This window comes from Oryctolagus cuniculus, chromosome 5 (assembly GCF_051225735.1).
Source record: "Oryctolagus cuniculus isolate XC-2025 breed Fujian yellow rabbit chromosome 5, ASM5122573v1, whole genome shotgun sequence".
NCBI classification, from domain to species: Eukaryota; Metazoa; Chordata; class Mammalia; order Lagomorpha; family Leporidae; genus Oryctolagus; species Oryctolagus cuniculus.
The window spans coordinates 43744808-43772704 of NC_142871.1; the positions used below are offsets into that span (position 1 = coordinate 43744808).

The 27897-nt window shown below is 42.1% G+C and overlaps 2 protein-coding genes and 1 long non-coding RNA gene across 15 annotated transcripts in view; 1 reads left to right on the forward strand and 2 right to left on the reverse strand.

Annotated features, from left to right (window-relative positions):
• Positions 1-1116, reverse strand: part of HINT3 (histidine triad nucleotide binding protein 3) — a 30620-nt gene extending 29504 nt beyond the window's left edge. The window contains exon 1 of the mRNA XM_089332742.1: positions 115-1116. Coding sequence (XP_089188868.1) covers positions 115-288 — 174 coding nt within the window. The 5' untranslated portion in view covers positions 289-1116. The remainder of the gene's footprint in view (positions 1-114) is intronic.
• On the forward strand, positions 519-27877 carry LOC103349883 (uncharacterized). 5 transcript variants are annotated; one of them, XR_016233769.1, is made up of 5 exons: positions 519-650; positions 5969-6079; positions 10302-10420; positions 21687-21759; positions 27204-27877. It is a non-coding gene; the product is annotated as an uncharacterized LOC103349883 (long non-coding RNA). The 5 variants fall into 5 exon arrangements; XR_016233770.1 differs by lacking the exon at positions 27204-27877 and adding an exon at positions 22138-22382; XR_016233771.1 differs by lacking the exon at positions 21687-21759.
• Positions 25546-27897, reverse strand: part of NCOA7 (nuclear receptor coactivator 7) — a 162484-nt gene continuing 160132 nt past the window's right edge. For all 9 annotated transcript variants that reach the window (XM_070073629.2, XM_008263471.5, XM_008263473.5 and 6 more), the window contains one exon: positions 25546-27650. In XM_070073629.2, the coding sequence (XP_069929730.2) occupies positions 27515-27650 (136 nt within the window). In that variant the 3' untranslated portion in view covers positions 25546-27514. The remainder of the gene's footprint in view (positions 27651-27897) is intronic.

Below are 27897 nucleotides of genomic sequence, written 5' to 3' on the forward strand. Positions count from 1 at the left end.
CCGTCTGCAGGGCTGGGCAGAGCCCCGGCTCCCCAACCCCAGCGCACAAACAGCTCCGCCTCGGGAGCGCCCCAACTCGGGCCTCCCGTGGCCCGGCCGCGCTTCGCCGCCCACCTCACAGTGCAGGAGCTCGGTGTTGGTTTCCTGCTGCCGGGCGATCCGGCAGAACACGCACTTGCTGTCGTAGTCCTCGGCTTCCGAGGACTTGGTGGCGACCGCGGACGTCTCCGTGGAGGACGCCTTAGGTCCTGCAGTGACTGCTGCATCACAGTCGGGACTCGGCTCCATGCGTCAGCTCCCCCACTCCCCGGCTGCCTTCGCGCGGGTCCCTACAGAACAGAGTTTTGGCTTTTCCGGGACCCCTAGGCCCGCGCAGCTGCCGCCTCCCGCACCTACTCGCTTTTATCTCGAGGCGTCGCCCTTCGCCTGGAGGTGGAGCGGGCAGGAAGGTGGGCGCATGCGCTGATCCAGGCCGCCGGTAGAGGAAAGGCGCCTCCGGGAGCCACTAGGTGGCGAGCGAGGACATTACCTGGAGTCGCCCGCCCCCGGCGCCTCGTTGGTAAGGACGCACGACGTCCGCCGAGATGGAGGAGCGCGCCGTGCGTCGGGTGACATCACTGGGGCGCCGAACGTCTGCCGAGTGAAGCCTGGTGGGTATTCTGATCGCCGCTCCTGCGAGTCCCGTCATACAGCAGAGTATCAGAAGAGTACGAGTGTCACCCTTATTTTTCTCAAGTGTTCTTAAAGGTTGATTTTAAACATGCATAGGTTCTAAGAGGACGGCCAAAATTTCTAGAGCCTTTTCAGTATAGATCACGTGTGGTGCTACATATTTACTAGCATAAGCTCAGGATGTGTGAACCTGAACCTGACGTCTCGGTTTTCTTTTTGTTGTTGTCGACAGTACTAGCTAAATCTAAATTAGGGCCTAGGAGCAGGTGTTATGCTAAAGGTTAGAGTAGCTGGGCACCCCAGCTTCCTGCCCATGCAGACCCTAGGAGTCAGCAAGGATAGCTCAGGTGGTTGGGGCCACTGGGGACATTTTGGGAGTCAATGGGCAGATAGAGTGTGTGTGTGTGTCTGTTTGTCTGTGTGTCTCCCTCACTCCCTCTTCTCGTTCTCTCAAAAAAAAAAAAAAAAAAAAAAAAAGGTAGCCTTTCATATTCCACCCAGCCAAGTGAATGTGGTGCCCTGTTGACCGTCTCAGATATTCCAGAAATTCACTGCCAATGATTCCTTGTGCCTCACCTTGACTAGTACAATAACTTCCTAAGTTATTTCTTTGTTTTCTTGACATCAACAGAAGACTGGTTGGTAGTGAGAAAGTGCAGAGAAAGGTTTATCTGTCCCCAGAACCCACTAAACTTTTTTGAAAACAGACTTCCTTTTATTTATTAAAGTTTTATTTGAAAGGCACGGAGAAACCGAGATAGATCCTCCATCCACAATAGTTGGGGCTGGGCCAGGCCGCAGCCAGGAGCCTATAAATCAATCCATTTCTCCCATGTGGGTGGCAGGGATGAAATCACTAGAAACCATCACCACTACCCTCCAAGGTGTACATTAGCAGGAGCCTGGACCTGGAAGCACAGTTGAGATTTGAACCCAGGCACTCATATGATGTGGGTGTCCCACTGAACAGTTTAGCTGCTATAATTTCCCTGAAAACCAAGGAGTGTCTTTCATGTGTTTATTTGTCATTTGTGTGTCTTCTTTCATAAAATGTTCAAACTTTTTGCCCATTTTTTCAAATGTGGATTCTTACTGAATTATGTATTCCCTAAATATTCTGGAGACATATCCTTTTCTCTTTTTTTAGATGTGTCTGTTTATTTGAAAGAGTTACGGACAGAGAGGGAGAGACAGGGAGAGAAATTTTCCATCCTCTGGTTCACTCCCCACATGGCCACAATGGCTGGATCTGGGCCAAGCTGAAACCAGGAGCCAGGATCTTCTTCTGGGTCTCTCACTGGGTGGTAGGGACCAAAGTAGTTGGGCAATCCTCTGCTGCTTTCCCAGGCCATCAGCAGGGAGCTGGATTGGAAGTGGAATAGTCGGGACTCAAAGTGTCATCCATAAAGGATGCCAGAGGCTCAGACAGCAAGTTTACCCACTACACCACGACACTGGCCCCAAATGCTTCGTATGCCTTACATATGAAGTTTTTTAAAATTTTTATATTTTATTTATATAAAGAGAACAAATTTCATATACACGGTTTTGAGAACATGATAGTAAGTGGTTTTCTAAAATACATATTCTAGATCTAAGTCCTTTTGTTCTAGGAGACCCCTAATCAGAAGTTCTTGTCTTCATGCAAGAAAAGAATTTCAGACATGGGACAGAGTCCGTAAGCACGCTAGCTGAGTTCATTGAAAAGACCAGGCAGGCATCTCAGTGAAGAACTGAGAGCCAGAGCTTCTTTTTGTAAACACGAAGAAATTGCTTGGACCAACTCAAATCCTGCCTCTGTTCTATCTCACTGCCTCCTTCCAGGCTTTTGCTGCCACCTCTGTCTGTAATAACTCTTGTCAAGGTCACCAGTGACCTCCATGTTGCTAAATCTAATGGTCACTTTTTAGTCCTCAGCTTTTCAGAGACAGTTAGTCATTTTCTTCCCCTTGGCAGACTTTCTTCTCTTGGTTTCCATCATAGCATACTTAGTGACTTTTCCTCCTTTCTGATTGGCTTTTCCTTTCAGTCTGCTTTGCTGCCTCCTCTTCTAAGCCTGTCTTCTTGTTGGGTGGCTTTGGTCCTAGGTTCTCTTCTCTTTAGTTGTACTCTCATGATCATCTTATGCAGTCAGTGGCTTTCAACAACATATATTTGCCAGTGACTCCCAAATTAAAATGTGTAGTGTAGAACTCTTCCCTGAAATGAGAGCTCTTCCTTGCTTCCTCCAGCAAACCTGCTACTGTCTCTCAGTTGAAAGAAGCCCCATTCAGCTAGTTATTCAGGACAAAACTGAAATCAGGCCTGATTTTTTTTTAATTCCTAAAATCCAGTTTGTCAGTAAATTCTCTAAAGTACATCCAGAGTCATACGTTGTCACTGTTCTCACCCTTGACGGAGCCATCATCATCCCTCATATGATTATTTTAATAACCTCTTAATTGGACTCCTGCTTCTAAGCCTACCCTCTGACTCCATGTTACTGTTTAGTCTCAACACTGCACCTAGAGTGGAACTTTTTAAATGTAAGCCTCAGGGGCCAGTGCCACCTGTTGTACCGGCATCCCATAGGGGTGCTGGTTCGAATCCCGGCTGCTGCATTTTCAATTCAGCTCTCTGCTATAGCCTGGGAAAGTAGTGGAAGATGGCCCAAATTCTTGGGCCCTTGCATCCACATGGGAGACCCAGAAGAAGCTCCTGGCTCCTGGCTTCAGATCAGCCCAGCTCTAGCCATTGTGGCCATTTGTGGAGTGAACCATCAGATGGAAGACCTTTCTTTCTCTCTCTTTCTGTCTCTCTGTAACTCTGCATTTCAAATAAATAACTAAAACTTATTTTAAAAATGTAAACCTCACAGCAGATATTTAGCAGATATTGTAAACCAGTGTGTTAAGCCACTGTCTACATGGAAGACCTGGATGGAGATCCTGGCTCCTGGCATCAGCCTGGCCCAGCCCTGGCTGTTGTTGCTGCCATTTAGGAGGTGAACCAGTTGATGAAAGAGATCTTGATATCTCTCGTTCTCTGTCTTTCAAATAAATACAAATATTAAGAAGTAAAATGAAAGATCATGTCCTTCCTCTCCTTAACATCCCCCAGTAGTTCCCTATCCCATTGAGACTAAAAGCTCAAGTATTCACCCCTAATAGGTCATGAAATGCTAAATTATATGATATCTGCCTACCCTATTACATTCAGATACCAGCTGCCACCAATGTTTGTCATTGCTACAGACACACTAGACTCCTTGTTACTGGAGTAACAAGGAGTATGGCAGGCCCCCATATCTGAGCTTCTGCCCTGGTTGTCCCTTTCCTTGTAACGCTGTCTACTACAGGCCTCTGTACTCCTTTCAACTCCTTCAAGTCTGTCAAATATAAACACAGCTGAACATTAAAGTGGTGATACGGATTTTATTCAATAACTACTGTTAGTATGGGTGATGTTGAGCTCAATTTTTATTTATGCTTTTATGATTAGGTGTTTTAAAGGGAGGAAGAATGGGTTGTGGGTTAGGAATCAATGAAAGAAGTGAAATGTTGTAAAAGGTTGGTCAGTGCAAGTGTGACTAGGCCGGCTGGGAGATTTTGTCATCCCATAGTAACTGGGAGACGGGCCCTGTCCCTCCTCATGATTACATTGCAAAGGAATGGCTTTTTTGTCCTTGAGAAAGATAACTTCTGAGTACAGGGGATACAGATACATGGTTGTAAGCCCATTTTAGTAATTACTCAAGAGAAGGGAAAGGGCGTATCTTGATGATAGGGTTGGCTAGAACAAACATTATAAATTCACCTGACATTGCAGTGGGGTTTGCTGGGGCATCCCAGGGACCGGAACGTATGCTGTGAGAAGCATTGTTAAAATTTCATCAGCTGAGTACGGAGGTGTGGACAGTGTTTTTGTGTGCCAAGAGTTCTGCAGTTCTCAAGTCTCGGCTCACATATTTCTTTCACAATGAAATCAACCCTGATAGTCCTTGTACCCTATCCTCTCACCCTCATCCCTAGTAGTATCTCTTTACCTTGGTCTATTTTTTCCATTGCATGCATTACCTTTTACATGTTTAAATATTTACTGTTATGTAGTAATATGTATTATATATTGTATATACAACAAATTTAGTTTACTGTAGTTTTTTTATTGTTATCTTCTTCACCCCCGAGGAATGGAGTATCAACAGAAATTTTTATTTTTGTGTCTGTTTTGTGCATTGATGTATCCCCATGATCTATATATGGAAACTGAGATTCAGAGAATAGTCGAGAACAAGTCCAAGGTTATTAGTCTAAAAACTGCAAGGCTGAAGCTGACACTTCCCATATGGGGAACTCTGTGGGAAGAGCAGGTTTGCAGGGAGCAAGTGGCTAGGGAAAATCAGGCATTAGGTTCTGGGTATGTTAATGTGAAATACTATTTTAATCTGTGTAGGCTAAGTTTGCTGCATTCCAAAAATGTTAATGCCTTAAAGCAAAAAGGTTTATTTCTTACTCTCATTTGTGTCCATCATCGGTCAGCTCTGGCTTTGTGGACTTATCTTAAGACCTAGACAGAAGAAACAGCCTCTGTCTGGGGTGTTTCTGGTATCAGGACAGAGGGAGGAAAGAACACAGTGGAGTCCCATGATGGATCTTAAGGCTTCTTCTCAGAAGTGACTCACTCATGTCGCTGACTTTGCAAAGCAAGTCACATGGCCTACCTGATATCAACAGAACAGGGTAAATGCAGTCCTATCCCTGGGAAAGACAACAGATATTGTGAACAATAATACAATGTACTATAGATCCCTATTTGACCTAAGCAGCAGTGTCATTGGTGATCAGACATATGAGCTTAAAGTTTAAGGGAGAAGTCTATGCTGGAGATTTCAATCTTAGATTCTTCAGCATGCAGAACATTCGCCTTCATGAAATTAGAAGAGATCTCCAAAAGAGTAAGTACAAGTAGAAAAAAGGCCCAAGGACTGAGCTTACAGCACTCTAGCATTTTGAAATCAGAGAAATGAGAGATGGTCAGGTATGACTGAGGAAAGTATACTGTCAGACAAGAGGAGAACCAGGAGTGGTGCCCTGGAGGCAAAGCAGTGTGTTTCCAGTAAGAGGCAGTGCTCATCTATGTCAAAGCTGCTGTCAGGATGAAAAAGGAGAAACTGGGACAGACATCATTGGAAAAGCTGGTAAAATAGTTTTAGTGGTGGAGTTGGAGAGAAAGCCTGATTCCAGTTGGGTTTATGAGAGATTGAAAGTAAAGAAATTTAAGGCAGCAGATATAAACAGACTGAACACATTATTCGCAGGAAAAAAAAAAGCAAAGGTACACAAAGGGAATCAGAGACCACAAGCTACACTGATGAAGACCAAAAGTAGAGATGATGGAATGACAGCAGAGTGACTGTCACCAGTGCAAGGTAAGTATCATGTTAGTTCACCTACTTAGGTGTCTCCCTTCCTATTAACCCAAGAAAGCTTATGTTATACTCACCATCTTTCCAACTCTACCTTTATTACATTTCAGATTCTTATACCCACGCTTCCATTTCCATGCTTTGTATTCTGACATGTTGATTTGCCTATTCATGCACTGTTAAACTGTTCTGTTGTTGTGTGCTGTTTGCATCCTATACCTGGGACAGATGTTTCCTACATGAGGCAGTAGCTCCCCATAGCATTCCATCTAGAATGCAGGTTCTCTGTGGGTGGGACATGGCCTTTTTTACTATAACATCCAGCCTAGCTGCCTCAAAATGGGCAATGGAAAAATCATGTGAATGAATGAAGGAAAGGATTTCTTTAAAAAAAAGATTTATTGATTTATTTGGAAGGCAGAGTTATAGAGAGGCAGAGAGAGAGAGAGAGAGCTTTGATCTGCTTGTTCACTCCCCAGATGGCTGCAACAGCCAGAGTTGTGCCGATTCAAAGCCAGGAGCCTGGATCTTCTTCTGGGTCTCTGAAGGGAAGGATTTTTTTTTTTTTTTTTTTTGACAGGCAGAGTTAGACAGTGAGGAGAGAGAGAGACAGAGAGAAAGGTCTTCCTTTCCGTTGGTTCACCCCCCAAATGGCCACTACAGCCGGTGCACTGTGGCCGGTGTGCTGCGCCAATCCGAAGCCAGGAGCCAGGTGCTTCCTCCTGGTCTCCCATGCAGGTGCAGGGCTCAAGGACCTGGGGCATCCTCCACTGCCTTCCCAGGCCTTAGCAGAGAGCTGGACTGGAAGAGGAGCAACCGGGACTAGAACCCAGGGTGCCAGCACCACAGGTGGAGAATTAGCCAAGTGAGCCGCGGCACCAGCCAGGGAAGGATTTTACACAAAGGAAATGGAAGCTGAAATTCCATTTTCTCAATGGCAGCACTGGTGGTGTAGCTGCTGCTATTGTTCTTTCAAGCTCAACTTTTCTTATTGTTCATTCTCATTTCTCTCCCTGACGCTAAGTGAGTAATGTTCTTTTTCTCACTGCTTCAGGTACCAGGTAATAGCAGGTTTCTGGAAGGAGCTGTTTCTGGCAAGCTGCCATGAAGCTAAGAGGCTGCCTAGGACCAAAACCCAATTGACAACCAAATCCTTTCTTTTATTTTGTTTTTAAAGATTTATTTATTTATTTGAAAGAGTTACAGAGAAGGAAAGGCAGAGGTAGAGAGAGATCTTCTAGCTACTGGTTGACTCCCCACAAATGGCCACCATGGCCAGGGCTGAGCCAGGCAGAAGCCAGGAGCCAGGGATTTCATCCAGGTCTCCCATATAGGTACAGGGTCCCAAGCACTTGGGCCATCCTCTGCTGCTTTCCCAGGCAGAACAGCAGGGAGCAGGATCAGAAGTGGAGCAACTGGGTGCCCATATGGGATGCTGGCACTGCAAGCAGCAGCTTTACCTGCTACTGTACAGAGCTGGCCCCCAAATCCTTTCTTAAGAGCACTCCCCAGGGAATTACCCTCAGCAGGAAACTGCCAGCTGGGTGGTAACTTCAGTAAGGAAGGGAGCAGTGAAGCTTTCCAGTATAAGGTATTAACACATAAAGATAATTGAAACAACTGGCCACCATTTCAAGGGGAAAAAAATGCATCATGTTTTGACACCCAGATATACTACTGATGAAATATTTATATCAGTGTAAAAAAAATGAAGCCAGATTTTTTAAAAATGTAGGTGAAAATTTTGTCTTGGGGTAGAAAGCAAAAGACATAGGTGCCTAAAATGAATTCTATAAAATAAATTACTGATGGATATAAAATAAACATTTTGAACAATATCCATAAATGTCAAAAGCTGCATTGAAAATCAAAGGGAAATGGAAGGGGGGGAGAGTAAGACTATTTGCAGTGTTCAGGAGAAATAGGATTAGTAATCCTAACATAGGAAGAGTTTTCAACCGAACAACCAGAAAGAGAAAAAAGCTGCCATAGGAAAATAAGCAGCTGGGGCCAGCTCTGTGGCACAGCAGGTTAAGCCACCTGCTGCGGTGCCTGCATCTCATGTGAGTGCCAGCTGCTCCACTTCTAATCTAGCTCTATTTCAGTTCTGATTCATATCCAGTCCCAGCTTCTCCACTTCTGATAATGTGCCCGGGAAAGCTGCAGAGGATGGCCCAAGTGCTTGGGCCCCTGCACCCACATGGGAGACCTGGATGAAGCTCTTTTCTCAGCCTGGCCTAGGCCTGGTCATGTGGCCATTTGGGGAATTAACCAGGGGATAAAAAAATCTCTCTTTCCATCCCTCACTGTAACTCTGGTTTTCAAATAAATATTAAAAAAAAAAAAACATGAAAAGTAAGCAGCTTATATGAAAGTTATTCAGTAAAAGAAAAAGTACAGTCAACACATATATGGAAAATATACCCAACCTTAGTAGAAACCCAGAGATGTTCAAGTTAAATAATGAAAAACATTTTTCACTATCAGATTTGCAAAAATTCCTTACCATTCAGTATTGTCATTGTGTAAATAAACAAACATTGTCATACACAGTTGAAATTATGCCTTCTACATTCCTAAAGATAAGTGGAAAAGTTTCAGGAGTGAGAAAGGGAGAAGAACACTTACAGGAAGTACAAGCTTTATGAAAGCTAGAAGACTGGAAATGAGGGGCATCTTGGGAGTCTTGACACTTCCTGTGTAACTGCCATGAACAAGGAAAATGGATGTAATGAAAAAAATCGAAGTAATCAGAAGAGAACAGACTCCTTCCAAACTGATGACTCATATATTTGGCCTTTCTGACTGTTACGAAAGATAAACAGTCTGTGCTCACATCAAAGCTAATTCCTTCAGTCACGCTAAATCCCATCTTCTCCTGCCCACTCAAGGACATCATTCCAGAAATTCCCCTTTTAACATCCTGTGTCATCGATTTTATTCTCTTTACTGAAATCGTTACAATCCACCTACAAACATGCTATCATTTCTCCCACATTAAAATGAAAACTTTTTTTATACCGACTTTCCCAATCAGGACCCGATAGCATTTGTTACTCTACAATTTCTTTCCTCCAGTTCTCTCCTAAACCTACTCTTCCTCAAAGCTTTCACTGCACTCAAAGTGCTGTTGGAGATGGTAAGTGGCCACGTTGCCAAATTCAAGGTTTATTTCCACTCCTTTTCCTCTCTGACATATCAGCAGCATCTGGCACATTTTACTAGTCTGCCTCTATTATGCACCTTTTCCATGTGCTTCCAGGTCACTCTGTTCTTGGTTTTCTGCACTCCTCCTAAACTTTTCCTCTGCTCTCTTTTTATCTCCCCTCTCAGTTCTTAGTGCCCAAATGTCCCAGTCCTCAATCCCTGGTCTTGCCTGTCTACAATTACTTCCATGATTTTGTCCAATCTCCATGCTCCATCTTGATGCCCTGACTCCCACATTTCTAACTCTGCTCATAATTCTCTCCAAGTAAAAATCCAACTGCATACGTGATGTGTTCACTCAGGGGCCCATAGATTGAACTGCTAATCTCTACAAACATTTTATTCATAGACTTCTGATTTTGTCTGATGGCAACCTAACTCTTGTAGCTGTAGATTTTGTCATTTTTCTGTCCAAAACCTCCATCCCTGTCTGCAGAGAAGTTAAGGAATTTACGCAGTGCCATCCCATTAGTGACAGCAAAACTGCAAACTCAAGCACTCTAACATGAACCTGTGTACTTTTTTTTTTTGACAGAGTTAGAGAGAGAGAGAAAGGTCTTCCTTTTTCCATTGGTTCACCCCACAAGTGGCCGCTACGGCCAGCACACTGCGCTGATCTGAAGCCAGGAGCCAGGTGCTTCCTCCTGGTCTCCCATGCGGGTGCAGGGCCCAAGGACCTGGGCCATCTTCCACTGCCCTCCCGGGCCACAGCAGAGAGCTGGACTGAAAGAGGAGCAACTGGGACAGAATCTGGCGCCCCAACCAGGACTAGAACCTGGGGTACTGGCACCGCAGGCAGAGGATTAGCCTAGTGAGCCACGGCACCGGCCAGGAACCTGTGTTTTTAGCTACTGTGCTATGACACATGTCTAAGTAAAAGAAGTTAGACGATAGCATGATATTCCATGTTTGTTAAATATGCATATGGATTTGGAAGACAGTGACGGAAAGGATCCATTAACACTGGTCTCTGGATGGATAAACTAGGGCTTGATGCCTCCTTTTTGTTGTTTTATAGATGATCTCATTCTATAAATTTTTGAGTTGTTCTGCCATGATATCAGAAGACACAAGACATTTACTGATACAGTGTCATCTTTCTTTCCATCGTACAGTGAGGATGTGGAAAGTATGTTGGTGAGTTCAAATCTGATCAAATACCATGTTCACAATAAGCAACTCCTTTCTCATATCCTGTATGGAGATTTCCTGGACATGAATACAGAGACCTCCCCTGGATTATATTTAGTGGATAAGGATAAATTTTTTTGCTATTTTAGCAGTGTTGCAAAAATATTAGATTTTTTCAAAGGTTAAAAAAAGTAAATGATTTCTCCCTTCTTTAAGAAAAACAAAAATGAAATAAGGCTAACATGGCTGTGTGGGGTACTGTTGGTTTCCATCTGTTGGATTGAGGGTGGAAGGTGAAAGGTCTGGGCAAAGGAAGGCGAGGAGGAGCACTTACGTAGGGGAAAGGAGAGAAATTTCCAGTTTCTGGTCATTAATTTGCTCAACTTACAGCTCCCTTGGAACAAACATTGGCAGGTGGCCCAAAATCTAGACTTGTGGCTCTTTGAGCTTTGCTAAGGGACTTTAAGAGAAGTCTTGATCTGTTGTTCTTAAGCAGAAACTGTAAATCATTTGTAATGAAGAGAAAGATGGAAGAAAAACACCACTCCTCCTTACGACAACTTCCTCATCTCTGTTATTGCCCTGATGAATTATTTTACTCACTTGTCTGAAAAGTAGGACACTTCTGTTTTAAGTTTATTTATTTGAGATACAGACAAAGTGTAAGGCCACCACAAAACACACCAAACACCAGAGCTGAAGGAAAGGTTTATTGTCGGGTGGAGGAAACCCGACAGGCTGGGGTAAAGGGAGAGAGGGTGGAAAGAGAGGGGGGTCAAGAGAGATAAGTCAAGAGCGCATGTGCAGGAAGCAGGTCCTGTTATAGCCTTGCAGAAGGTAGGGAAGTGGGAGCAGCAAATCCTGTTAGGGTAGGGGTGGAGCTGATGCTTCTGGTTGGGACGTTTGGTGACTTGACTTCTAGCAAGCCAGGCTGGGCTTAGAACTGAAGCTTACTGTGTAAGATGGGTCTGGGGGCCAGAGCCTAAGATGGCACCCAGGTCTTAAGGAGGTGCCACAGATAAGACATTTTCTAACACAAAGAGATCCCATCTACTCTTTTATTCCTCAAATGCCCACAATAGCTGGGGCTGGGATGGGAGCAGGGAACTCAGTCTAGGCTTCTCACATGGGTAGTAGGGACCCAATTATTGAGCCATCACAGCTGTCTCCCCAGGTCTGTATTAGCAAGAAGCTGGAGTGATGAGTCAGGTGAGCTACAAACTCAGGCATTCTAATAGAGGAACCAGAGTCCTAAACTCTAAGCTAAACCTTCACCCCAACACTTCTGCTTTTTGACATAATGCTTTCTTAAAAGCCATTTCCTCATATAAAGCATAGAATGTAATTTTTTTAAAAGAACAAAGCATACCTACATCTTGCATTTCTGATAAGGAATTCAGCATTAACAAAAGTTGCTGTGACGAACAGTAATTCTAATGTACATTTAGAATTTTATAATTTTCTAATGCACTTCATATAAATCTATTTGATTCTCATGAAATCTCAGAGATGATGTTATTATCTCTATTTTAGAAATGGAGAAGATGGGACAAGGAAGATGACTTGGTCAGTCCAGAATTTTTAATTTTTTTTTTTTTAGGATTTATTTTAAAAAAAGGGAGGGAGGGAGGGAGGGAGAGAGAGAGAGAGAGAGAGAAAGAGAGAAAGGTACATCTCTCTCCCATCTGCTGGTTCACTCTCCAAATGGCTGCAATGGTCAGGGCTGGGCCAGCCTGAAACTAGGAGCCAAGGGCTTCATTCTGGTCTCCTACAGGATGACAGGGTCCAAAACAGTTGAGCCAACTTCTGCAGCTTTCCCGTCCATTAGCAGGGAGCTGAATTGGAAGCAGAGCAGCCGGGACCTGAACCAGCACCCATACAGGATGCCAGCATTGCAGGAGGCAGCTTTACATACTGTGCCACAACACTGGCCCTATCCAGGATAATTTACTTGGTGTATAAGAGAGGGGTCTGTCTCACAAGTGTTCTAGTAGCATCAGAGTCACTTTCTCCCCTAAAGCAAAAGGAAACAGCTAGGAGGTCAATCAGCAACTGACATCTTAATGTTGGTTTCCTTTCAAATTCACTTGTAATTATTTTCTTATAATCTCAAGGCTAGTCCTGCTCATCTGCATCACCCATCCTTGTTCTTATTAGTTACGTTCAAAGCAATAGTTTCTTTTTACTCATACCCAAACTGTCCCAGGCTGCTTTTCCCACCACAGTTGACCTCCTTTGACAGTTTCCGCTGTAAAAACCACAATGTCATTATAAGCCCTCTACACCCTCAACCTCCTCACAGAGCCCTCTTTTCTTGGCCTTCACTGAAACCTGGCATCATTTCCCTTGAGCCTTGACAAGCAAAAGCTGCTTGTTCCTCCCACGGCCAACATGCTGAGAGGTTTGGAAGCAGTGTTGGCATTCTCTTACTTCTAGCTGCCACGTTCAGGTGGTTCCACTCCTACCCACTCCCCGCCTTTTGCCTTCTGAGTCTCATGCTAGAGCAAGCAGCGCAGTCACCACCATCTGCCGGCTTCTAGATCATTGCCCTAACTCACAGAAAGCTTCAGCACTTGGCTCACAAATGCTGCCAAACTCCTGCTGGCCATTACCTCAGACTGCTTCAGCATCTGTGACTCATGGCTTCTCCAAAAAGAGTCCAGAGCCTTTTGTCTCTATTCCTCCTTAACACAATTCATGCCTGTGGCATAATACTAACTTGATGTTTACCCAGATTTTATGAAAACATTGCACTTCAAAATGTCTTCACACCTCTGCAAGCAGCTGTCCCAGGGCCTTTGGTACTCCCCTGGCTTCCTAGTAATTTCTAGTCTTGGTGTTTCAGCTCTTTCATCTACCTTCCCATCTTCATTTCCTTCCCTGCTCAGTGAACCCCAGATGCTCATCAACTCCCTGCATAGCTTCTGGGCACCCACAGCATTTTCCCTTTATACTTCCTGTGGATGGCTTTAGGAGTCAGACTGCCTCAAGTTGAAATCCATTTTTATATTTAGTAGCGATTCCTCCTTGAACAGGTTATTTAATTTTTCAGGGTTTCCATTTCCTCATTTGGAAAATAATAATAGTAGCACCTATTTTATGACTATCAAAAGCTATTACAAAGACTGAAATCAGGGCCCGGCACTGTGGCATAGCAGGTAAAGCCACCACCTGCAGTGTCAGCATCCCACATGGGCGCCAATTAGTGTCCCGGCTGCTCCACGTCTAATCCAGCTCTCTGCTATGGCCTGGGAAAGCAGTAGAATATGGCCCAAATCCTTTGGCCACTGAACCTGTGTGGGAGACCTGGAAGAAGCTCCTGGCTCCTGACTTCAGGTTGGTGCAGTTCCAGCTGTTGCGGCCATCTGGGAGAGTGAAGCAGCAGATAGAAGACTCTCTCTCTCTCTCTCTCTCTCTGGGAGAGTGAAGCAGCAGATGGAAGACACTTTTTCTCTTTCTCCCTCCCTCCCTCCCTCTGTCTCTCTGCCTTTCAAATAAATAAATAAATAAATAAAATCTTAGAAAAGACTCAGATTGTACATGTAAAGTACTTAGCATAGCAGCTAGAACAGAAGTGCTCAATAAATGGTTATTATTACAACAGAACTACTTAATGCTACTTCTTTTAAAAATTATATAAACAAATTAATAAGTGCAAATACATAACCACATCTGCAAAACAAAACACAAACTGTCAAAAATTCTTCTTTTTCGCTCTCTCTAGCTACAGTGGGCTTAAGGAAGACTCTTGAGAAAATATATTTGTGGGCCCTGAGACTCTTTTATCTCATGTAAACTGTCATCCTCATGAGAAGCACAGGTCTATAGGATTAATAGGCTGACTAATTTCTATGATTCTTATGGCAAGAACAGCGGGGGGTCATGTGACCTCTCAAGAAGACAGGCCAAAAAGCAAACAGAAGACATGAAGAGACAGCGCACAAAAATATGAATGGCTAAAAAAGCAGATTAGAATGCTCTTCCTTATTAGTAATCATAGAAATGCAAACCACAGTAAGATAGCATCACACACACTTGAGATTGGCAAAACTAACAAAATCAGATGTTGAGCAGGATACTCTGAGGGACATGTGAATTGTGTAGTCACTATGTGAACCACTGTGGTACTGTCTTTCAAAGCCAAACATTCATTCATACACTCCAAAAAGCAAAAACCAAAAACTGAAAGCAAAACTCACAGGAGAATGGGTAAGTAGTGGTGGAGTGGTATATTCATACAAATGAATAGTAAACACACACAGATACACACAAATAAAGTATGACTACAGTAATAACATAAATGAATCTTAGAAACCATAGTGAAGGAAAAGGAAAAGAGTGGCTCTCTAAAAAGTAAATTAATACAGTACTGTGTAAAGGCACTTTGCGCATATTAATCCATTTAATTCTCATATCATCTATGAGAGGTGGGAACTATTGATCTTATTTTATAGTTGAGGAAACTGAGAGCATCTAAGTAACCTGTGCAAAGAAGCAGAGACGTTAGGATCTAGCTAATTTTTTTTTTAAAAGAAAGATTGATTTATTTATTTGAAAGGCAGAGTTACAAAGATGCATAGGCAGAGAGAGAGAGAGAGGTTGTCTATCCTCTGGTTCACTCCCAAGATGGCCCCAGTGGCCAGAGAGAGCTGAGAAGATGTGAAGCCAGGAGCCAGGAGCTTCTTCCAGGTCTCCCATATAAGTTCAGGGGCTCAAGGACCTGGGCCATCTTGTACTGCTTTCCCAGGCCATAGCAGAGAGCTGGATCAGAAGTAGAGCAGCTGGGACGAGAACTGGTGCTCATATGGGATGCCAACACTGCAGACAGTGGCTTTACCCACTATTCCACAGTGCCAGCCCCTCTAGCTAATATTTATTACATGTGTCAGCAGTACCAGACACTGTCCTACTTTGCATTGATTGATTTATGAAAAATGATCTTTATAAACTGTCCTCCTTAATTGCTTTGCCTCATATTCCTTCCTACCTAAATCACCACTATGAGTTAGAATGGGAGAATCCAGGTAATCACATGCCTTGCTATCTTCTTTAAATTCCATCACCTAAGTGCAACATAAGTTGACAGTTTGTGATTCATTTAAATAATCTTTTGAACTTTTTTTTTTAGATTTTATTTATTTGAGAGATAGAGTTATAGACACAGAGAGGGAGAGACAGAGAAAGGTCTTCCATCCGCTGGTTCATTCCCCAAATGGCTGCGATGGCCAGAGCTGAGCCGGTCTGAAGCCAGGATTCAGGAGCTTCTTCCAGGGCTCCTATGTGGGTACTAGCGCCAAAGCACTTGAGCTGTCTTCTACTGCTTTCCCAGACCACAGCAGAGAGCTGGATCAGAAGAGGAGCAGCCAGGACACGAACCAGTGCCCATATGGGATGTCAGAGCCACTGGCAGGGGCTTGGCTTACTATGCCATAGCACCGGCACCTTGAACCATTTTCTTTCTTTCTTTTTTTTTTTTCTTTTTTTGATAGGCAGAGTGGACAGTGAGAGAGAGACAGAGAGAAAGGTCTTCCTTTTCCATTGGTTCACCCCCCGAAATGGCCACTACGGCCAGCACACTGCAGCCGGCGCACTGTGCTGATCTGAAGCCAGGAGCCAGGTGCTTCCTCCTGGTCTCCTATGTGGGTGCAGGACCTACGTACCTGGGCCATCCTCCACTGCACTCCCGGGCCACAGCAGAGAGCTGGACTAGAAGAGGAGCAACTGGGACAGAATCTGGTGCCCCAACCGGGACCAGAACCCGGGGCGCCAGCGCTGCAGGTGGAGGATCAGCCAAGTGAGCCATGGCGCTGGCCTCTTTTTTTTTCTTTAAATTTTGTTTAAGTTATACAAGTTTCATGTATTTCATATATACAGACATAGGAACATAGTGATACTTCCCCCACCACAGCACCCAAGTCCCAACCCTTATTCCTCTTCCTACATTCCCGCTCATAATTTTTATAAAGATCTATTTTCAGTTTACTTCATGATTGTATAGTTAACCCTACACTAAGTAAGAGTTCAACAAATAGTATGAAGAAAAAAAAACACTGTCCCTCAACAGAAGAGACAAGAGCTATAAAAAAACATCAGATCTCAAAATGTCCACTTCACTCCTAAACATTACATTTTATGTACTCTATTAGTTACCTTGGATCAGGGAAAACATATGCTATCTGTTCGTTTGGGACTGGCTTATTTCATTAAATATAATGGTTTTCATTTGTGTCCATCTTGTTGTAAAAGTCAGGATATAGCCAGAGGCATCACAAAACCTGATTCCAAACATACTACAGGGCAATTATAATCAAAACAGCTTGGTAATGGCACAAGAACAGACATGTAGACCAATGAAACAATAGAAACTCCAGAAATCAATACATACATCTACAACCAACTAATCTTTGACAAAGGAGTTAAATCAATCCATGGAGCAAGGACAGTCTCTTCAACAAATAGTGCTAAGGCAACTGGATCTCCACATTCAGAAGTATGAAACTAGACCCATACCTACACCTTACACAAAAATGCACTCAAAATGGATCAAAGACCCAAATCAATGACCTGATAACATCAAATCTTCAGAGAACTTTGGAGAAACTGCAAGACATTGGCATAGACAAAGACTTCTTGGAAAAGAACCCAGATGCACAGGCAATCAAAGCCAAAATTGACAAATGGGATTATATCAAGCTGAAAAGCTCCCACACTGCAAAAGAAACACTTAGCAAAGTGAAAAGGCAAGGCAAGTGACAGAATGAGAGAAGATTTTTGCAAACCATGCAACTGATAAAGGGTTAACATCCAGAATCTATAAAGAGCTCAAGAAATTCAACAACAACAAAACAAACAACCCAGTCAAGAAATGAGCAAAGGACTTGAGCAGGTATTTTTCAAGAGAGAAAATTCAAATGGCCAACAGACACTTGAAAAAATGCTCAGGATCACCAGCCATCAGGGAAATGCAAATCAAAACCACAATGAGGTTTCATCTCACTCTGGTTAGAATGGCTTTCACACAGAAATCAACAAACAACAAATGGTGGTGAGAATGTGGGGAAAAAGGTACCCTAATCCACTGTTGGTGGGAATGTAAACTTGGTGCAGCCACTTTGAAGATAGTATGGAGATATCTCAGAAATCTGAATATAGACTTACTATATGATTCAGCTATCCCACTCCTGGGAGTTTACGCAAACCAAAAGAAATCAGTATATGAAAGAGCTATCTGTTCATTGCAGCACAATTCACAATAGCTAAAACCCTTGTGTGTAAAAAATCTACTTTAAAACTATAAACAGAGGGGTGGGCATTATGGTATAGGAGGCTAAGCTTCTGCCTTCAGCACTGGCATCCCACATGGATTCTGGTTTGTGTCCCAGCTGCCCCTCTTCAAACCCAGCTCTCTGCTATGGACTGGGAAAGCAGTAGAAGATGACCCAAGTCCTTGGGCCCCTGCACCCATGTGGGAGACCAGAAGAAGCTCCCGGCTCCTGGCTTCAGATCAGCTCAACTCCAGCCATGGCAGCCATTTGAAGAGTGAACTATCGGATGGCGACAGAACTATCTGTCTGTCTCTCCCTCTCTGTCTGTAACTCTACCTCTCAAATAAATGAATAAAATCTTTAATATATATATATATTTAAACAGAAAAATATGTATAATATATACATGACAAAAGGCTAATTTTGTGAATATACAAAGAATACTTTAAAATTGGTAAAAATAAGATGACTAACTCAATAGAAAAATGAACAAAATGGGCTGGCACTGTGGCATTGTGGGTTAGGCCACTGCGTACAGCACTAGCATCCCAATATAGGTGCCAATTTGATTTTCGGCTGCTCTACTTCCAATCCAGCTCCCTACTCATGTGCCTGAGAAGGCAGTGGAAAATTTCCCATGTGCTTGGGCCCCTGCATCCATGTGGGAGACTTGCAGGATGCTTCTGGCTCTTGGCTTCAGCATGGCCCAGCTCTGGCAGTTTGTAGCAATTTGTGGATTGAACTATAAGATGGAATCTCTCTCTCTCTCTCTCTGTCTCTCCCTCTCTGTAACTCTTTCAAGTAAAATAGATAATATTTTTTTAAAAATACACAAAGTACATGGACAAACTATTCAGAAAAAAGACATAAATGAGTAATACATGTAGAAAGTTGTTCAACCTCATCCATGATTAAAGAATAAAAATTGAAATAACATACCCTTTGAGCAAAGAATAAAAAAAGATTAGCTAGCCAGTATAGGTCAGGGTGTGAAAAAACTGATGTGCTCATACATAGTTGATGTAAACTCGTATAACTTTTTTATTAATTTTTAAAAATTTGTGTGAGGGTTGGAGTACGTGGAGACATGACTGAGCCAAGCCAAAGCTAGGAGCCAGGAACATAATGCTGATCTCCCACACTGGTGGCAGGAACCCAACTACTTCAGACATCACTTGTTACCTCCCAAGGTCTACATTAGCAGGAAGCTAGAGTCAGGAGCCAGAATCAGCTATCAAACCCAGGTACTCTGATGGGGGATGTGGGTTCCTTGACCACTAGGTTAAAAACACTCTTCCTTAGTATAATGTTTGAAGTGGAGTAATTCATAGTATCTTTTTTAAAGCATATACACTGATGCATTGATAAAAAGTGTCCTACAAATATAGAATAGATAAACACACAAAATTCTAGCTATAAGATTGTTCATTATGAATTGGTTGTAGGGACTGGTGCTGCAGTGCAGCAGGTTAAAGCCATATCCTGCACCCATGTGGGAAATCTAGAAGCTCCAGACTTCTGGCTTCAGCCTGGCCCAGCTCTAGTCATTGTGGGAGTGAACCAGGGGCTATAAGCTCTCTTGCTCGCTCTCTCCCTCTCTCTCTTCTCTATCTGCCTCTCCTCTCTCTCTGTAAGTCTTTCAAATAAATCTTTAAAAAATTGGTTGTGATAGACCAAAAAAAGTGTTAAAAGTTTGTTAATGAAGAACTGTTTAAACAATGACAGATGTTTATAATAAAGATTGATCTAAAACTATATATGTTGATATAAAATGTTTGAGGTATATTGTTAAAAAGGCAAACTAAGGCTACTGCTTGTGACACTCATATTCCATATTAGAGTGTCTTGGATTTCCAATCCAGCTCCCTGAGAATGTTCCTAGGAAGCAGCCAATGATGGTACAAGTCCTTGAGTTCCTGCTACTCACCCAGGAAACCCCAGTGGAGTCCCAGACTCCTGGCTATGGCCTGCTCTAGTCTCAACAGTTGTGCCCATTTGGGAAGTGAACCAGTGGAAAGGTTTCTCTCTCTCCCCGTGTGTGTGTGTGTGTGTGTGTGTGTGTGTGTGTCTCACTCTGCCTTTCAAATAAATAAATAACAAGGCTAATTGAATAGTATGCATAATATGTGTCTGTTTATATGAAGAAGATATAAATAAGCTTGTACATGCACAGAAATGCTGTAGAAGGAAACACAAGGAATTTTTTTTATCTATTACCTCTGAGAATATAGGGACAGAAACATTGGTATTTTACTGGGTTTTCTTCTGTATTGTTTGATAAATTTAGTATGAATGTTACTTTCACAGCTGAAAAAGAAGAAAACAGAGGTGAGTGTTGTGGCATAGAGTTAAGCTACTGTAGGACACCCACATCCCAGATCAGAGTGCCTGAAATTAAGTCCTGCCTTCAATTCTTTTTTTTTTTTTTAAAAGATCTATCCATTTTACTTGAAAGAGTTACACAGAGAGAGGAGAGGCAGAGAGAGAGAGGGAGAGGTCTTCCACCTGATGGTTCACTCCCCAATTTTTTTTTATTATTTATTTGACAAATATAGTTAGACAGTGAGAGGGAGAGACAGAGAGAAAGGTCCTCCTTCCATTGGTTCACTCCCCAAATGGACCACGGCCAGAGCTGCACCGATCCAAAGTCAGGAGCCAGGAGCCTCCCCCGGGTCTCCCACACGAGTGCAGGGGCCCAAGGACTTGGGCCATCCTCCACTGCCCTCCCAGGCCATAGCAGAGAGCTGGACTGGAAGTGGAGCAGCCGGGACTCGAACCATGGCCCATATGGGATGCATGCCGGCACTGCAGGCAGCAGCTTTACCTGCTATACCACAGCACTGGCCCCCTGCCTTCACTTCTGATCCAACTTCTTGCTAATGTGCCTTGGGGGCAGCAGATGATGGCCCAAGTACTTAGGTTCATTGCCACATACGTAGGAGACCTGAATGAAATTCCTGGCTCCTGGTTTCTGCCTTGCCCAGCCCTGGCTGTTGTGGGCATTTGGGGGAATGAACCAGAAAATGGAAGATCTTTGTTTTCTCTCTCTGCCTTTCTCTCTCTCTCTCTCGTCACTCTGCTTTTCATACATTAACAAAAATGTTTTAGAAAATTAAAAAAGAAAACCATTGAAATATGTAAAGAGCATGAGTCATTACACTGTCTGCATCTAGTTTTCAAATTGAAATGTTACTAACTTAAAATATGAACTTTCCTGTAATCTATTTTTCATTAGATAGTTTCTCCACTGAAAGGAGGAATTCCTCTATTATTTTATATATGTAACACTTGTTAGTACTTCCTATATGTAAGGCACTATTTTGAGTGCTTTAATAACTATATAGTCTTGGAGTGGCTATAATTATACTATCAAAGATACGGAAAATGAAACACATAGGCATTACATAGTCAAAGTCACACAGCTAGTAAGCTCTAGAGCTGACATTAAAACCCAGGATATCTATTGTTAGTGAATCCATACATTAACCCCTGTGCCTTGCCACCTCTTGAAGTCTTTAGAAGTTTTGAATTCATCTGGTTTGCATCCCAGCTGCTCCACTTCAGATGCAGATCGCTGCTAATAAGTCTTGGAAAGTGGTGGGGCCCATGCCACCCATTTGAGGGACCCAGATGAAGTTCCTGGTTCCGGGCTTTGGCCTAGCACAGCCCTAGCCATTGTAGCCATTTGGGGAGTGAATCAGCAATGGAAGATCTCTCCCTCTTTCTCTCTCTGTAATTCTGCCTTTCAAAAAATAAATATTTTATGAAAAAAAAAAGTTTTGAGCTCTACCCAAGTCATCTAACCATATCACCAGAACTTCTAAAAGGGACCCATGCTATAAGCCCCCAACACTCACCTGGGACACTTCCAGATCAAACCTATCCACTTTTCTGGCCCTTTGGAGGATCTAATAGGGAAACAAGGTGCTACAAGGGAACAAGACTCGGTCTTGTTGGGTAGGAAGTAATAACTCTCAAGATTGACATGGTGTTTCCTATATTTGTAGGAAGATCGTTTTTGTTAACTGGAATCTTTGAAGATGGAAGCATGGGATCTGATCTCAAGCACAGGAGAGTGAGGTAAAGCCCAGGAGGACTACTGTGGAAACTAAAGGCTGAACTGGCTCCATTCCAATGTTTATAAAATGATGTCATGGCGAGGATGATTTTGGCTGTAGAAGCACACGAAGACATGCCTTATCATCTAAGCTTGTTGACTGTGAATGTGTATCCTGTGGGTGTTTCTTGTTCAGCATTTTTCCAAAGGGTCATGTCAAGTTAGTTCAGGTTTACTTTTTTTTTTTTCATTTCATTTTGATTTTTTTACATACTTTCTTTTTTTAAAATTTATTTATTTATGGGGTTGGCACCATGGCACAGTAGGTTAATCCTCTGCCCGAGGTGCTGGCATCCCATATGGGCGCCGGTTCTGGTCCGGCTGCTCCTCTTCCAATCCAGCTCTTTGCTATGGCCTGGGAAAGCAGTTGAAGATGGCCCAGGTCCTTGGGCCCCTGCATCCACATGGGAGACTGGGAAGAAGCACCTGGCTCCTGGCTTCGGATCGGTGCAGCTCCAGCTGTTGCAGCTAACTGGAGAGTGAACCAACGGACGGAAGACCTTTCTCTCTGTCTCTCCCTCTCACTCTCTGTAACTCTACCTCTCAAATCAATAAATTTAAAAAATTAATTTTCCCCCAAAAGAAACGTTTTATTTAAGGAATACAGACTTCATGCATTTCATAAGTACTACTTTAGGAATATAGTGATTCTTCCCATCATACCCCCCCTCACTCTCCTACCCCTCCTCCTCCTCCCTCTCCCATTCCCAGTCCCATTCTCCACTAAGTCTATTTTTGATTAATTTTATACACCAGACCAACTCTATACTAAAAAGTTCAACAATGTGCATGGTAAAAAACAAACAAACAAAAAATAAACTGTTCCTCAACAGTTGAGACAAGGGCTAATCAAAGTCATTGCAACTTGAATTTCACTTAATTAACCTTAAAGAAGCACCCAAGAATGATACATCTTTTGGGAACACTTAGACATAGTTATAATACAACTCTTTGAGAACAGAAGTCCTGCACAGGAAGTTAGTGCACAGTGACTCTTGTTACTTTAGCAATTAAAACTTTTATGTATAACGTTAGTGATCACCTGAGGCTCTTGACATGAGCTGCCTAGGCTATGGAAACCTTTCAAATCCACAGATTCTGTCAGCATTTAGACGAGGCCATAAACAAAGTGGAATTTCTCTCCTCCTTTCAGAGAAAAATACCTCTTTCTTTGATGACCACTTCTTTCCGTTGTGGTCTCACCCACCGAGATCCTTCGCGTAGGACATTTTTTGCCTCAGTGTCTTGGCTTTCCATGCCTGAAATGCTCCTGTGGGCTTTTCATTCAGGTTTACTTTCCATAATGCTACAGTGGAGGGTTTAGTCAAATTGTGGTCCTTTGGTGATGGCACTAAGGCAATCTAATTGTCTCCCTCCCACGAATTTTGGCTGCCTTTCATTCTAACAGGTTGATATTGAAAACTTTCTCCACATGCAGGTAATTTCTCTGGGTGTACATGTGGCAATCTTCCCACCCTCTATGGCAATCTGGGAAAGGAAGAGTGGCCATCGAATAGCACTGTGGGAGGCATTCTCTCTCTCTCTCTTTTTTTTTTTTTTAAGATTTTTTTATTTATTTCAAAGAGTTAGATAGAGAGAGGTAGAGCCAGAGAGACAGGGAGATAAGTTTTCCATCCACTGGTTCACTCCCCAAATAACCACAATGGCCAGAGATGAGCTGATCTGAAGTCAGGAGGCAAGAGCTTCTTCCATGTCTCCCATGCAAGTGCAGGGGCCCAAGCACTGTGGGCCATCTTCTACTGCTTTCCTAGGCCATAGCAGAGAGCTGTATGGGAAGTAGAATAGCCAGAACTTGAACCTGCACCCATATGGGATGCCGGCATTGCAGGCTGGGACTTAAAACCACTGCGCCACAGTACTGGCCCCAGGAGGCATTCTTAAGGGTCCCATTACTAACTCTATGTAAATAATGTGTTCATTTTTTCTTTCCTGTGGCCCTTATCATGAATTGTGGATAGGTGTCTGTTAAGGATATGGTGTGCCTCCAAGGAGGCAGTAGCACATCCAGTATAAGAACAAATCATGTGCTATGGCCACATCAGGAAAACCTTATGTGAGACAGCCCTGGGCACTAGGAGAGGTTTCATTACCCTTGGTTAGAGAGAGGGATCAGTAATCCCATAGGGACTCAATTTTTCATTATGGAAACAGTCTACAGAATGCATTTCTCTGGTTGCTTTGTAAGCCGACTACCTTAAGACTATGAGACATGCTAAAATCTCAGGTGGTGCCAGACTGTGTAGAAATATATAATGAATGATAAGAGAAAGATGCAGATCCTTGGAACTGAAGGTTATGTTTCAGTGAGAAAGCATAGTCTGATGATAATAAAATTTGGTAGTAACATCTTGATCTAAAGCTGTGCTGCTTAATATGATAAGCCGCTGGTCAAATATGGCTATCTTAAATGAATTAAAAGTGAATGAAATAGAAAATTTAGCTCCCTCAACACCAAGGCACATTTTAAGTGTTGGACATTAGTGTGATAGCTGGTTGCTATCACAAAGGATGAGGATGGTGGAACATCACCACCATCACAGAGTGTTCCACTGCACAGTGCTGATCTAAAAGATAAAAGGTTGCCAAACTATCCTATAAAAAAACACCATTTTGATGGCTTGATTGGTCCTACCAGGGAGACCCTATATAATTTTTATTCTGAACCACTAGTGAGTTGAAACAGAAGGTAAGGTAAAGGAGTAAGACCTTAAGACTTAAGACTTAAGACTTAAAGACTTTGGTATGAGTTGTGAAGTTTAACTTTCTCACTAAAGACAGCTTCTGGGAGGGGATCACTGTGAATAAAGATCATAGGCTAGGACGTGGGAATAGGCCAGGGGCTTCCCCTAGATGAGAAAGAGTGTGATCTGATTAGGCAGAAGGAAGTGGTCAAAGGCACTTCTGAGACTTGCACAAGGAGTGAGTATGGCTCTTTTATCTAGAGTTTTTGACATTTCTGTTGGCTTCTGACCACTTTTACTTTTCTCTGATTAAATTAGTAAAAATAGGTTAAGTGTCCTAAAAAGAACATAAATCTGAGAACCCCTTTCTGGCTTGAGAGGTCCTCAATGCCTTCAAAAGGAGAGCAAATCTTTTATTACTTCTGTTTCATGTGTGTCTAAAACTGTAAACGGAATTAAGGAAAGGGAAGTTAAATTAAGGGCAGCATACTTCTCATACTAGTTCTGGGTGTCCCTGGTGGCTTTCAGAATGGGGATATACCTAAATCATTTTCAATAGAGCCTGAAGAAACATTTGGTTGCCTCCTCCTACCTAAGTCCTGTGATAGGGACTTATGAACTTAAAGATTTAGAAGCAATGAAAATTGCTTGGTGTCTTCATCTTTAGGAGTTAGGTGACAGGATGCCAAAGAAAACTTAGCCAGTGGGAAAGTGTCCCTCCCTCAAGGAAATGAGGAAGCAGGTTGAGACAGATGTTAAAAGGAGGAAGTCATTATTCACAGAACAGCCAGGAGGATTTAGAGCAGAGAGGCTGGTAGACAGAGCAAGACTTGTCTGGAGTAACTACAACAAAGCAATTTCCATGAACTGATGAGAGAAGAGGCGGGGATGCTACAGGGAATGAAGAGAGAGTTTCCAGGGTGGCAATGAAAACACTAGTGCTGCACCTTGTTTAGTCTCAGCTATTTCATCACCATCTCACAAAAGCAAACACTCTAGTACCCAATTAAATGCCTGATGAATAAATCCTTGGGAAAGAAAATCACACTGAGTGCATAAATTCCTTTATTGAAAATATTGGGATAGCACTGCATTACATATAGTCAATAGCCATCAAGGAAGGATCACACATTTCTGACTGGACAATACTGTTTTAAATAGAGAACATAGCATCTGGATATGCTCTCACAAGTATAGTATCATGGACTAAACTAGGTAAGAGTAAACTATATGCAAAATGACCATTTTGTTTATTAATAGCATATGGTTGCAAATGGTAAATATGATCAACATGAAACATTCCTGGTATCTCACACCAACACATTATTTAACAAGCAGATTAAAGTTAAACTGCCAATAATGTTGTTAATCAAGAGTTCTCAATAGGAGAACTTGGGTGAAAAATATGCCTGGACTACAGATTTAACATGTTATAGCATTCATTTAAACTTGCATGGAATGGAAAGGGAGTATAATAGTTGTTGATCTGACAAGTGGTCACTGGAAAGTTTGTTCCCTTACAAATAGTCTAAAATAGGAGAAAAATCTAAATTAAATACTCTAAGAGCTTTTTTTAAATGCAGATGCATAAGTACTACTTGTTATGAATTTGTCCTTTCAAAGATCAGTGAGGAAATAATTTACGACAGTCCAGTTTTCAACTTTGGCTATTATTTGTAATTTTTTTTTCATCAGCAGTCTTTGGCTTTCATAGAAGTCTAACAATCAATAATATTGGTTAAATTTTTAACAAGGCTTTATTATACTTATAATAAAAGATTTTTATGATGTGAAAATGGGTTGGTATTTTAGAAAGGGGTTTTCTTTTCTATTTCAATTCTGCTAAAGAATTCCAAATTTCTTTACATTGCTTTTTCTCAAATAAAAAAAAATATCTAGAAACCAAGATAGTTGGTCCAACTTGACAGTTTTCATTTGATTTTCAAAAATGCAGAAATTAAAGCACCCAACCCCCTTTAAAATAGAGGCCTGCTCATGAATGTAAACACTTAGGGAAAGCTGTGCAAAAAACACTATGAAAATAAAGTTTTTGCTATTAACACACATGATTTTATAAGAAGTAAAACTTTTTTTTTTCCAAAGGGGTGTCTGTCCTAAGTCTAGATTCATAAAGGTATCCATTTCTATAAATATCAACTTATAACTGTGAAAAGTGGTACATTCTTTTTTACACAAATATGTTCACGGTTGAAAAACTAAAAACGTACCTTTATAATGGCTAAATAAAAAGCTGTTCTATAATATGACAAATCAATGAACATTGGTAATGAGCTTTTAAAAATTCAGTATTATATACTCACATATGTATATATACATACACATATGCTACTGATGGCCTATCACCCTAAACAATCAGGGCAAAAAAAATTCAATATAAAACTATATAAATCAAACAGATTTGTTCCCCAAAACATAGCACAAAATGTATATATTTCTTTATTTCAATATTTGACACATTAAAAGAAAAAAAACTGCCAACACATTGTAGACAATGAACTAGAAATAATAAATAAAACACTTTTTAAAAAAAAACTATTCCCTTTAAGTGCTGTGTACTTTCAATTTTTCTGAATGAGACAAACCTTTCCCACGGCAAACAATAGCTGTACATTTGGTAATGAAAATTATGTTGATAAATACACAAGGCATGTATATATTTCCACAGTATCTTTTTTTTTTCACAGTTACCAAAAATAAAAATTGCATTAACTCATATATCTATAAACACTCTGATTCCTCACTGCATGGATTTGAAGCAAGTGGAAGTACAAAGTCTTTCAACAGTCTGGACTTCAAATTTCCTTCTTCAGCGCCTGCCTTCCACACATACCTTTCGGAATCTTTCTGCAAGGTGATCATGCTCTGAGATGACGGCAGAAAGAAAGCAATATGGTGGGATGGGGCAGCCTGGCCTGGGACTTTGTTTTCCAGCCAACGTTAGGAGGGCCAAGGGAACCCAGTCTTTTCAACGTTGTGTTTTAAGGCGGTCTGAATTTCACTCGAATGTCCATACCTCCAGGTCCTGAACTATGAAGTCTTCCTTTTTGGAAAGAATGTCATTATTGAAAGTGCTGCAAGAGTTGCTTCGTCCATGGTACAAATCAGCATCTAGCCACAAACCAAACCGTCCCCTGAAAATATGGAAAAAAAAAGAAAGATGAAAATACTTCTCATATGTGGAGCACTTAATGCCCTCCCTTGCCCTAGCTTCCTTCTTTTATGCCACAGACAAAACTCTAACATGCTTGTAAAATATAGGGTATATTTCCTATATTTCCTTGAAACTACATGTCTTTTCTAAAAGATAAGTGGTAATAGTTGCTCATTTAGGCATATAAATAAATGATTTTACCTGTGACTCTGTGTCATGTGCTAGGT